Genomic DNA, 13,469 nt, shown 5'->3' with positions numbered 1-13,469 from the left:
GATTCTTGGAAGTGTGACTGTGAAATAGAATGTACATGTGCATACTGCTTTCTGGAACTGAATATGAAAATATTGACCCTAATGTTTTCAGGGCCTGTTTTCTTCACTGGTGTTTCGCAGACAGGCCATGTCTGATTTGGAGTGGTCTCATTGAGATTCCTTGTCACTGCTTCATGCTGCTTTTGATCAAGAATTGCTATCCACTATGCAGAAGACTCTGTTACTCTGAATGGAGGAAGTAAATGGAAGAAAGTGTAATTAGAGCATTTCTCCTTTTTTCCATTGGATTCAGGATATCAAGAACTGTAAAGTTCCCATTATAAATTCTTACATTTTGGTGTTTGTAACTTAAATTTTAGATACAAAAGAGATGAGAGCAGGAGAGAGCTATTTTTGTAATAGTCTTTCAAAACAACATACTACAAGATAAGTTTTTAGGATTTAAATGGTTTTGGAACTTGTCTTCAATTTGAAGAGAAAATATGGCTGCTAATAGTCCCAAAACTTGATGTAGCTTTTAAAATGAAATTTGTTAGCAAAATGTAGGCAATTTGACATCTGTCATCTTCCTCCACTATTTTATTATAGAAGTAGTCTGTTCAGCTTCAGAGGGCATATGGGAAAGCGGTGTCATACTGTGGCGTAGAGCAACACACTCCAAACAGTAGGGTGGGGTCATGGAGGAATGTTTGGGGTAGCATGGTGAGTTCATGGGAGGGAATGCAGTCTGCCCTTGCTTCACCTCCAGTTGTGCTCTGGTCTTAACCCAGCTGCAGCCATGGTTCCTGACCCCACTTCTGCCTCTGTCCCTGTCCTCAGCATCAACCCCCTGCTTCAGCACTGGTCCCATCTCTGCCTCTTGCCAGGATTCTACTACGAGCCCTGTCCTCAGCCATGTCTCTGTTCCTGGCCCCAACTTCTGTGTGTGTGGGGACAGGAGTAAGGGGAAGTGTGACCCTGAAAAATTTGGGGATCACTGGCTTCTGGATGTTAAATTTCAATTAATCAACTAATTGAGTAGTTGGTGGAATTTCCATCAGATACTCGATTAGTCAGTAAGGGGGACACTCATTAACCTGCTGCATCTCTCCCATTGAAATGGATTAGGGCTGTGGGCAGCTCTTGTACATTTCAAACAGAGAGGCACAGCAGTAGAGATGCCTCTGCCTCTCCTGCCCTCTGTGGAGATAGTGCTGGGGGGAACTGGCTTTTAAGCTGGCTCCCCCCAGCACTGGCTCCTGCTCCCCCTCCCTTGCTGCCCGGCTACAATTAAATTGTTTAAATAAACGTGTTGCAGTGGTAGAACAAAAAATGGTGTGTCTGAAAACTGTAGGTAAGAACTGGAGGTTCTTACCCCTTTTTTGGAAGAAAAAAAAAGATATATATATATATATATATATATTAAAAAAAGTTTGAGAAACATTGGACTAGTTGACTAGTTGCTTACATTCCTACACTGACCTTAGAGGATAGAGCACTTGATGGAGAGCTGAGTTGTGTTCCTGCCTTTTCCATAGACATGTTGAAAGACTTTGGGCAGGTCACACCCTTTCTCTGTTCCTCAGTTTCTCTATGTGTAAAATGATGATACTGACTTCCTTTGTCAAGTGCTTTGAGAGTTAACTGGTAAATGCTATTTATTATTATGATAGTGAAGTATCTTCCCTCTTCCTTGCCAACCAAAGATTGGCATTAACACATTTTGAAAACTGCAGCTGGGTCTTTTTTGACCAGAATGGCAGATGAGCACACAAAACATGTATAGAAGAGAAGAACCAAAAAGAGGGATAGGTATTTAGACATTTGGCAGCCTTCCTAGTGAACTCAGAGGAGGGTGGCTCACCAGCTGGCAAGCGAGGCTCTTTGGCCAGGTTCTTTGAATATTAATGTGATCCTGAACAAGTGAAGTACAATGTACTGTGTTACTGTTCTTTTGTAACTTTGCCTTCATAAAAAGTACAAACAACAACCCCAACAAAAAACACAACGCAAGGAGGAGGCCTTTAGGAGTGAGACCTCCAGCTAAACTCCTTTCACTCTCTCTCCCTTCTGCCTCTACTGAAATTCTACAATAACAGCCCATGCTGTAGAAAATTGATGATTGGATGAAGTAGATTTTGAATTCAAATTTTTAAAGAGTCCTAAACCACTAGTGATTTTATTTAAATAGCAGAAAATACTAGGGATGTTAAATATCGGTTAATTGAATAGTTAACCTCATGAATTCTAATCGGATAGTCGACTTATTCTATAGTCTCCGGGGGTGTGGCTGGCAGCCAGTGCACTCCGGCTCCACTCCTAAGTAGCCCCCTGCCACTCTGCACTGCTGCCTCTGTATCAGAGGCATCAGCATGAGATGTCAGGTGGGAGCAGGTGGTTTAAAAACCAGCTCCCTTTGTTGCCCTGCACTGCTGTCTGTTGCCCTGCACTGCTGCCTCTGATACAGAGGCAGCAGTGCAGGTTGGCAGCAGCCCCTGTCCTGCGGGGGCTGAGGTCCTGGACCTAGCACGAGGTGGAACTGAGCGGGGCTGCCTGCCCTTCCAGTTCCTAATACATTTTAAATGCAGACCCACAGCAGGGATATGTCCCAGACCCAGCATAAGCCAGGACTGAACATGGCTGCTGGCCAGCTTGCTACAGAAAAATTACTGGTGTGTGTGTGGGGGGGGGGGGGAATGCGTGTAGTCTATAGCATTAACCTATAAGCTTTTGTTTATCGGTTAATCAACTACACTATTACAGTAAAACTCCAGTAGTCCGGCATCCAGTGGTCCGGCACTCCTGATAGTCCAGCACCACCTGGAACCTGGAAGTACTCCAGGCAGCCGGACAATTGGAGCTGCTCTGCCTCGGGCTTCCCCGAGTCAGCCGCTGGTCAGTTTCAGAAGCGGATGACTTGGGGACGCCTGGGACAGAGCAGCTGGGGTGCTGCTGGGTTGGTTCTGTAGTGCCGTAGTGATCAGCGGTTGACTCCGGGACACCCAGGGCAAAGCAGCTGGGGTGCTAGGTTGGTCCCGTAGCACCGCCCCTCTCCTCCCCAGACCTCTCATAGCCCCCCCCCTTCCGATAGTCCGGCATATTTGATAATCCAGTACCCCCTGGGTCCTAAAGGTGCTGGATTATCGGAAGTTTACTGTACATTCCTAGAAAATACCAGTGTGTATTTTCATTTTTTTAAAGATGAAGGCTTTTTTATCTCTTAGTTATAACAACAAAACTAATCTTTCAAGAAATCAAGAATTAAAAAATTCCAAGATACCATTAGTACAAAACACCAGTTACCTAGTATAAGCATAGGAAATTGCTGACAAATGGAAAACTACTGAAGTTCTCTTCAGAGATCAAAAGAAAACATAGTTTGCCAGTAGACCATTGCTGGTTTGCCAGTGTTTGGTAGTCCAAAACTATAAAACACAGCTAAGGTATATACGTTAGTAGCAGTCATGTCATACCTCACAGTAAAGGTTACACAGCAGAATTCTTACAAAAGTTTTGTATCCTTAAAGCCCCAAACCTGAACCCAGCAGCAAATACGTGAAAGAGCTTTTCCTATAGGAACGATAGAAAGCTAGGGGAACAGAATGGTTATTTCAAGTCTCTGCTAAGCCTGCCTGAAGCTGCTATTGCTTTCTACCTGAGGAAATCGATGCAGACCAATGCCTCCTGAAGCACCCAAATTGTAGTTGTGCGGCCTAGAGGAAGCTATTATGTATGGACCTACATCCTTGGCTATTCTCTCGGTCAAATAATAGAAATATACTATGGATATATTTTGTCTGCCATGCTTACCTGTGTATATCTTGAGTCTCCATAGTTTCATCGTCCCAACTACAGACATCAGATTCTTTCATTCCTAAATTTTTTTCTTAAACTGGCACATTATTGAGCTCAAGACTTCATTATTTTTGCAAAATATATCACAGCATACTATGAAGTATTATAAATAATAAAAAACAAACTACAGTTGTCAAAATCAACAAAGTATATTTTGTAATGCATTGTCTTTTTTGTTTTACAGTACTTGCTAGTTCACAAAATGTCAGTAATTGACAATCAGATTCCCAGGTATTAGTGAGAATTAACAAGGTTCTGCTGTATTTCAGAAATAGGATAATACAAAAATGAGTTTAAAAGATATTAAAGTTTCGTTAAAGTAAATTGTATCCCATTATATACATTTGATAGTTTGGTTTTAGGGTTGGCTTTAGTTTACAGTGCCCAACAATAGTAGTCTGGAAGTATTATGTAGTCCAAATCTCATTTTATGGGCAGATTAATGATTAAAAAAGGTAAGGGAGGTGTTTACTTGATTAGTAAACTTCTATAGAATCATAATTTCAGTGGTGTCACCTTCCACAGCATAGCATGAGGGACTTGCTGCCTCCTCCAACTCTTAGCTCCATGTCTCTAGTTGGTTAACATTTTGATAATCCAGGGTCGTCAATAATGGGTAGCATTTGGTTTTATTCAAAAGACATTTCTCCAGTGCAGTGGCCCTCAACTGTGGGTCTGGGATTACTGGGGGGGAGGAGGGGCACAAGCAGGGTTTGGGTTTGGGTAACAGATGGCTTCTCCATTTGGGGAAGCAGGGCATCATGCCCAGACCATGGCTCCACCCTGAGGTCCTCTCTTGCTCAGCTTCCTACTGTGGAAGCCCTACCTGTGCTCTGTCCCCTTGCCCACCACTCACACTCGTCTGCCCCTGTTCCAAGACTCAAACCCACAGCCACTCACATCTCCTCATCCCTTTCCCCAGCCTGAGGGCCTGCTAATTAAGCCAGCTGGCTAGCCACTCAGTGTCAGTGTTCTCTCCATATAGGGCACCACTGCTAGATATATTATCATATTGATACTTGTCTGACCCACACTCGCACATTTCCATACAAGGTAGGCTATTGGCCAAACATCAGCAGGGATAATGAGTCTGGTATTTGTACTTACCTTAAGTCAGGGACGGGGAACCTATGGCTTGTGGGCTGGATCCAGCCCCTGGTTTCCTTGATCTGGGAGCTGCACCAAGTAAATTCCCCAATCCTCTGCCCTCCCATACCCCCCCCCCCCAGCCCATTCCTGCATCCTCCCACTCAGACCCCTCCACCTGGAGCCTGCACTTCTTCTGCCTGCCCAGACTCCACATCTCCAGCCCCCTCACACAAACTGAGCCCCTCATTTTTGGCCTGACTCCAGAGCCTAGGGCCCTCCACAAAATTTATCCCCATACTTCCAGAAGAGCTAATTCAGTCATGGGAGAGACGACTTGAGCTTAGATCCCCTCCTGCAGGTCTAGAAGGTGAAGGGAACCCTGGTGCCCCAAGTTTCATGAGTGAGGTGGGTGTCTCATTTTTCCTCCTCAGGGGGCCAAGTCAGTGAGGGTTGGTTGTTTTTTGTTTTTGTTTTTTTCTGCTTACTTGTGTGTGGCCCCAACCTAAAAAAGTTAATTGATTTGAATTGACTTGATTGATTTGGAAGCATATGATATTTTGGACATAACTGGTGTGATCAGTCCCTATTTCAAGATGCATCTATGTCCAATAAGGGAAAGTAGTTTTGTATGCAATTGATTATCCTGGAGCTATTTCATTTTTAATGATTTGCCTTCTTGATAACAGGTACAAATGCTGCCTTTCTTGGTAGCAATTTTTCTTTTTGTCTGCTTCTTGGAAAACATCCACCAATATACTGAAAACATATACCAGTATAGCACTGCAAATGTCATTATCTTGGTCTTCAAATGGTAAGCTGAGCAGATGAGTATCTCCATTTCATTGATGACCTCATCGATAACGGTCGTAGTCATTCCAAGTATGTTCAGAGTGGAGAGAGAATCTCTGGAGGCTGAATCAAAAGCTTTTTAATAAGATAATTGTGTCTTTCAACAGCATTTAAAGTGCTAGATTACGCACCTGTGACATGCAGTTGTCATGGAAACCTATACATGTACATGAGTGTACATGAACTTTTGTGATAAAATGACAGCTTTGGGCTCCATTTGCTTACTGTCACACATGCTGGTGTTGAAGTCACTGCAACCACTTAAAAACTAAAGTCATGCAGTATTTTTTTTTGGTTTTGTTTGAGGTTTGACATCAGCTTTGGATCCCTGAACCTCCCACGTATTGCAGGACAAACACTTTTCCATTAAAATTTAGCTGACATCAGCACTTTCTTTTGCTTTTCATAGCACCATAGCATTTGCCATTTTTAAGGATAAGCTCTCTGATTCATTTCTGTGAGTAGGGTTGCTATCCATATACCATAGTTAATCTTTAGTAAGTGCTTTAAGAGCCTTTCTGCTAAGCAAGCATCTGTTCCTCTTCAGTCAAGTTCAAAGCAGATATTTCTCTGTACTTAGACACTACATCAGTTATCACCACCACTTTCCCATCCATTAGAATCTCTGTGAGGCATTTTATGAACTCTGGCTGAGTCGCACAGTTTGCAGTAGTATAATGAGCAGATGTTTCTGTTGGATTTTACCTTTTGACGCAATACATTACATACATTCTTATTGTAGTACTTGATGTGATCCACACATAGAACAGTGTGTACATCATTTGGTTCAGTGCAATCACTTTACTTTCCATGCAAAATTCTTTCTTAAGAGTGATTGCTTCATACAGTTTCTCACTGGTGTCACATGTTGAAACAATGCTTAATAGACACCTATGAGCTTTCTGCTTAATGCATAATAAACAGGTGTCCTCAAAACACATGTTCTGGGACCTAGCATAAGACAGGTCTCATGAATAGCTGGCACTTTTTCCTGGCATCTTCAACTATTTACTGAAGCTTGATATACTTCCTCTAACCTTGCGAAATTCAGTTTGTGTGTACCTGCTTATAGCATGTTGGATGCCGCTGAGTGTTGTGTTGTGCCACAGGGGTATTCTTCAAAAATTCTCCATTTGCCATCCTCTATCTTCCCATTGATGTCTAAAAATAATCAAGGCCAAAGTAAAAAACAAGAATTTTTTGATTATATAAGATATGTCATGTAATTACGTGCATACTATGTATGGCTGGATTCTAGTAATTTATGGCTTGCTGCTGATGTCTTAATCCCTGTCTCATTACAACTCTTTTGGCATAATAAATAAAACTGATAATTAGTGTCACCGAACCATTTCTTTTTTGCCAATGAAGGCTATGACCTGAAGTGCCTGGGAAATCATTACTAAAAATGCCCAAATCAGAGCTGGCTGTAAAATGTACAACGGACTCTCCCAAAAGTAGTGGTTAATACTGCAGTTAAACTTATCAGCCAATCACAAACTGTGCTCTTGATCCCCCACCGTGGTTAAGATGCTGCAAAAAGATATCACATAGCCCAAAATGTCAACAACATTACCAGGTGAATATTTGTTTGGATCTTACCTAAAATACCATGCTGCTAGCCAGTCCTTTAGTATAAAATTAAAGGATTACCATAAAGAAAATAGAAGAAAAAAGTAGTTAAATGGTAAAGCAATCAAAATACATACACAAGACTTCATAGTTGATATATTATGTTCTTAGCAGTATTAGTGGGTTTGCCATCTTGAAAGTCACTCTGGAATACATCTATAGCTTCGGGTCATACAGCCCTCAGAGGCTTGTAGAAAGTTATTCCAGAGGTAAGAAGCAGGAATGAAGACAAAGTGGAGATGATGCAGTTAGTTACCTTTTTATACTCTTTTTTTTCATTAAGCTTGTACTTCCTTTGTCCCAAACTCAAGCTGCCCAGCACACCACATGGAAAAACATTAGATTTCTCTGTCCACAGGCATACCACATGCCTAACTGACTCCCAGCGTGTATTGCTTGGTTCTTTCCAATGGGTTCATTGTACAGTTGATGACCCTTGATGGGCCTTTGAACAGGCTAGGCAGTGCTGATGCCAGTCTATAAGAGGGTGTCACTCAGATGCACAGCACAAGTTTGAAATACTGATATATCATACATACCTATCATGCACTATTCAAAGGTGATATAAACAAGGTTTTCATAATTGGAAAATTACAATATTTTTACAGATACATGGCATATCTGGTCAGATTGTTCGCAATTTCATAATATTGGTATTAACATAAAGTGTCTCCCAACGTCAGAATGGTGTATCAATTTGAAACTCTCCTTCCATTTACAGTAATCCAAAATACTAAAAAAAATACAAGAGTATCATGTTCTAGGCATTTACTGATAATACATTACTGTTGGTTGAGAGCCACAGTGTAACTTTTTGTGAAGGCTGAATTACAGTATCATTTTTAGAAGTTGATATTTAAAAAAAAAAACATTTTCTTGAGTATATACTAGTAAATAATTGTTCTAGGTTTCTCATGTTTGGTACCATCGTAGGAGAAAGGTCATTCAAATGATATCCAACTTTCTATCCATGTCCAGCGACACTATATTATCAACATTTCCACCAACTAGAGGACTTGAAGCTGGAAGGGGGAGGGCGAAAAATCTCTCCTGCCATGCTGCAGAGGACAACATGGCCGAAATTATAATATAGGATTTTATTAATCAAATTTTGTCTTCCTCTACCTTTCTAGCATTGGCTTGCTCCCAGAGCAGGGGTGAGCAATAACACAGTGGTGGATGATGATAGAAGAAAAACATGACATTTCAAAATTTTAACATCCATTGATAATATAATGTGTTATACTCTGGGACAGGGGTGGTCTGCAGGTCAGACCCAGTCCGCAAGGGTTAGTTCCTGGTGGGCGCCCACCACTATATTTACCTGCATGGCCACAAGTACCAGCGATTGCCGCTTCTGTTGGCTGAGGATCACTGTTCCTAGCCATTGGGAAGTGACACGGACCAGAACACCACTTCCTGCAGCTCCCATTGACCAAGAAAGGCAATCCATGGCTAACAGGAGCTGCGATCGCCAGTACCTGCAGCTGTACATAAGAACATTACCTGCAAATTACTGTAAATGGAAGGAGAGTTTCAAATTGATGCACCATTCTGACGTTGGGAGACAGGTAAATATAATGTGCAGGTAAATATAATGTTGGGAGCCTGCCAGGAACTAATCCTGGCAGACTGGATCCGGCCTCCAGGCTGGTATTTGTTCACCCCTATCCCCTAGTATATTACATTATGTTATTAATGGATGTTGAAGTTTGAAATTGCATTTTTTTCTTCTATTATCATTCACTTTTAGTATCCTGACTCATGAAATTAGCATAAAATCATTTAACTAAAGCAAAAGTATACTATTGTTGTCACAGCAACCTGGTATTTAAATAGCATTGTAGAAATTCATTTATACTCTTACTTCCCTCTCCAGGATTTCTCTGAATGAAATTGCTGATTGTATACCTGTGCAGTTTGTCCTTAAATAGTTTTTTAAAAAATGGCTAACATTTGTACACATTTTGAGAAAAAAATACAATTAGTTTAGTGTAGGTTAGCATTGTAAGTTACAAACAAGCTTCCCTATTACTGCACATCAACTGCAACTCTTATAGCTAATCTTGGCCTTGCTTCAGCATAAACCTCCAGTTGTACACTACTTTCATAGCTAGAAACAAACAAGGCTATGGAATATCTCCAGAAATGGATGGGACCTGAGAACATATTGGGTCTTGTCTCAGGAGGGGGAAAAACTGTTGAAATATACCCAGCTGTGCTGTCTACTTCCAGATGCAAATTTTGTGCATAGTGTAGTTGTGTCTAAGGATGTTAAGTATCAGGTAACTGACTAATCCAATAGTCAGTGCATTTTTGCATCGACTGTTTGATTAGTCAATAGGGGCCTTCCCCTTTGAAGTTGAGCAACTTGCTGGGGACGTCCTTGCAGTGCTTGAAATGCTGCGGCATTGGGCTCCCCATGGCGTTTCAAAGCAGCAGCGCTGCATGGAGCCTGGGATCAGCTGGGAACTCCCCTGCTGATCCCGGGCTCCGTGCTGTGTTGCCGCTTTGAATAACCTCCCTCTTTCCCCTCTCTATCTCAGAGAGGCAGCAAGTGGGGTGGGGGGAGTGACTAGTTGACTATCCTGTCGACTATCCGATAAGCATTTGCTTATCAGATAATCGGTTAGTCAGCTAGTCCTTAACATCCCTAGTCGTGTCTGCATATTCCTAATTCTGGCCTTCTAATTTTTAGAAGAAATAGTTTCCAGTAAAACTATGTGATGTGTTGTTTTTGTTGTAACATCTTAATCATGAGGTCCAAACTAAGGTCTTGCATATGACTGTGGTAAAGAATTGAATATATTCATTGCGCATGTCAGTATTTTGGAAAGCCTAGGAAGTGTGCTGTGGCACAAAGAGGCAGAGTGTAGTTGAATATTATGATGATTGGAAGTGAATCATTTCACAAAACAGGTCTGAATATTTTGCCTTAACTGGAAATGACATGGATTTTTAGTGATTTGGGAAACGTAGCTGAACATCCTTAACATATTTTTTGAGTGGAATAATAAATTTTTAAACTGTCTTAGACTATAATTAACTATTAAATAGTTACAATTCATAAATGAAATTCATTATTTTCTTTGTAGTGAACATTAATTTTTTTTTAATATCAGGAAGATTTTGCCAATAGACTCCTTGTTGAAATTTCTATTTTCTAGAGAAAAACAACTTTTTTGAAAAATATGTGCCAATAGATAAGCTGTTTTTTACTCATTACAATTTATGCATAGAGACAAACTTGTTTTTTGTTTGTTTAATAATTGCTCCTTATGTTGAATATAATAGGTCCTGTTGCTTGGTGGAAAGTTGTCTGAAACTGAGATACACTAGTGCTTCATCAGAAATATTGAGGAAACTAAGACTTCATCACATTATTGGTATTATGGGAAGGGGAAATAACTTTTTTTAGACTTATGGCTCTATAGATTACTTATTATAACTGTTGTGTTTCTGAAGCAGTATTTCTTCTGGCTGTCTCATAGTAACCAATAGTGGGTTTTTTGATAAGCCAGAAGGGACTTGTGTCTTATATGGGAATGAGAGGCATTGCTGATTGAGGTTAAAGTGTCCTCTACTATTTCCTAGTTGTCTGCTAAGTATTTCAAATCATGTTGAGTTGCAGTTTTGAGTTGTCTTTACTCTTATTTCCTGGAGAAGTTATGCTCGTTGATAGCTCATGAAAAGTAGTGTATTTTTTTTCTTTTGCCTTCACATACAGGTTGGACCACTCTGCTCCAGCACCCTCAGGACCTGACCAGTCCCGAATGAGGGAATTTTCAAGACCTGGGGAGGTCCCCTGCTACCAGCCTGCCTCCCCTCCCAGCTGCTGGCCCTAGCTGCCCTCTCTGTCAGGCTGCCATGCTAATGCGGTCATGATGGCCTGGACTCCCACAGCCCGGACCCTGCTACCAGGGTTGCTGCAGCTGCTGCATTCCCGGACCCGCTACCAGGGCTACTGTGGCCCCACTACTGGGGCTGCAACAGCCCTGGCTATGCCATGGGCTCTGGCCCTGGTCCCAGCCCCAGTGGCTCTGAGCCTCTAGCCCTCTTGCCACTGGGACTTCCTGGTCCAGGAACATCCGTGGTCCTGCTGGAACATGGATGTTGCCAGAGAGGAAGTCACGGTTTTTGGAGGTCCAACCTGTATTTAGCTTTAACAGCCCATCATCAGAACTATTGATCAGCCATCATAGTTAACATATTTGCTTTTGTTCAGGGTGGTGTTAAGAATGGATATCCATTATTGTTTTTCTAAGTGGGAGGGTACATCTATGTGGGAAAATTTCCTGACAAAGCTACATGGCAATAATTATTCTGTTATAATTCTCTTTGGAGACACTTAATAAAAGTGAATTTATTCCAAAGTAGAATGTCCACCTGGGTACTCTATTTGTATACTTGCACTAAAATAACTAATTGGATATAGCTATGCTGGGAAATTTCCCAGTGTGACAAAACTTTAAACTAGATGGGGTGGGGAACCTTCGCCCTTCTTCACCCTGCTTAATTTGATCTAGTCCACAGCAAGTCTCCAGCCTTGGCACTCTCGTGTGGGCTGGGACAAACCACCACTGCGAGCCTGTTCCCACTACAGGCAAGACGGGAAAAAGATTTCTAGGCTGCCTTAGCCCAGGAACCTTCGCTGTAGACACTAAAGCCCCTGCGTATTATCCATCCCTGTCTGGTTGGAGGAAGGCAGATCCTTGCACTGCCATCCTCCCTGCTAGGCTGGAGCCATGTCACCACAGGAAGCTCTGACCCCATGCTACCTTTGTCTGCAGGCTCCACCCGTGCAGCTTCCATTGGCTAAAAATCCCAACCAATGGCAGCTCCAGGAGGTGATGCCTGCAGATGAGCACAGGTCAGCACGGTTCATACTGAGTCATCTGTTTCCCCTACTACAGCAAGGTGGAGCTGCCCCAAGTAAGTGCTCCTCACCCCAACCCTCTTCCCTAGCCCTAAGACTGTATCCTAACTCCTTCTTGGGTCCCACACTCCAGCCCTGAGCATGCTTCAGCACACTAATTCCCAGCAAGACCATGCACCCCCACCTCATACCCTGAGTCCCCTCCTACACACCAAATGCTTTAGCCCATCCTGGAGCATGCTATCAGAGGCAGCAGCATAGGGTAGCAGGCAGGAGCCGGTCCACCCGGCGAGCCAGTTTAAAAACAGCTCCCCGCGCAGACTGGCTGCCCGCCACCCCGCACTGCTGCCTCTGATACAGAGCAGCAGTGCAGGGTGGCAGCAGAACCTGACACACAGGAGGCAGTGAGCAGAGGACAGGTGGGACCAGCAGGGATAGGCTGCTTGAAAGATGGCTTAATGCACATATTGGCTCCAGCCTGCCCCTCTGGCCCTCTGCGCTGCTGCTTCTCTATCAGTGGCAGTAGCGCAAGATGGTGGTGGGGCAGGCAGATCCAGTGCTCATGCGGAGCCTGCTTAAAGCCCACTCCTCATGGGCACCAGCTCCTGCCCTGCCCCCTCCCCTCCACTACCTGTAATACAGAGGAAGCAAGGGAGCAGGGAGAGCCTATACTTGACAAGATTAAGGCAGCAGCCGCGTCTGTTGGAGGGGGGTGTGAGTTCACTGAGAACAGAGGCTGCTCTGTGGGATTCTGGAACAGCCTCTACCCACAGGGAACTTTGGGCCCCGAGTGGACTGGTTGCTGCTGCTTCTGTATCAGAGGTGGTAAGTGGGAGCTGCTCTGCATAGGAAGACAATTTTTAAATTAGCTCCTCTCATGGACTGGCTCAAGCCTGTCATCAGAGGCAGCAGTGCAGGGTGGCAGGGGGCTCCCTGGGAGCGGGGCCGGGAGTGCATTCGCTCTGGCCTCGTCCGGGGGGGAGCATTTTAGTAACCATGTAGCTGCTAAGAACTGTTGTGGTTACATGATTACTAAATAAACAATTTCTAACATCCCTAACTCATACTTAACCCTGGGCAGGGCTTGCCAGTACTTGTGCTCAGGGTTCAGAGACTTGCCACAGAGTTGGAGTGCGACTGCCAGCTCAAAGCGCTGAGCCTTGCCATGGGCTGGGTCAAAGTAAGCCCA

At 43.2% G+C, this 13,469-nt stretch overlaps 1 protein-coding gene across 14 annotated transcripts in view; it reads left to right on the top strand.

Moving 5' to 3' along the window:
* The window catches only part of ZNF532 (zinc finger protein 532), a 97,266-nt gene that overhangs the window by 5,376 nt on the left and 78,421 nt on the right, over window positions 1-13,469 (top strand). For 2 of the 14 annotated variants that reach the window (XM_075932610.1, XM_075932605.1), the window contains exon 2: window positions 12,195-12,336. The exons of the other annotated variants lie outside the window; for them this stretch is intronic. In XM_075932610.1, the coding sequence (XP_075788725.1) occupies window positions 12,255-12,336 (82 nt within the window). In that variant the 5' untranslated portion in view covers window positions 12,195-12,254. The remainder of the gene's footprint in view (window positions 1-12,194; window positions 12,337-13,469) is intronic. 14 annotated transcript variants of the gene reach the window in all.

This window comes from Pelodiscus sinensis, chromosome 6, assembly GCF_049634645.1.
Source record: "Pelodiscus sinensis isolate JC-2024 chromosome 6, ASM4963464v1, whole genome shotgun sequence".
NCBI classification, from domain to species: domain Eukaryota; kingdom Metazoa; phylum Chordata; order Testudines; family Trionychidae; genus Pelodiscus; species Pelodiscus sinensis.
This window is presented reverse-complemented; position numbering and strand designations above follow the sequence as displayed.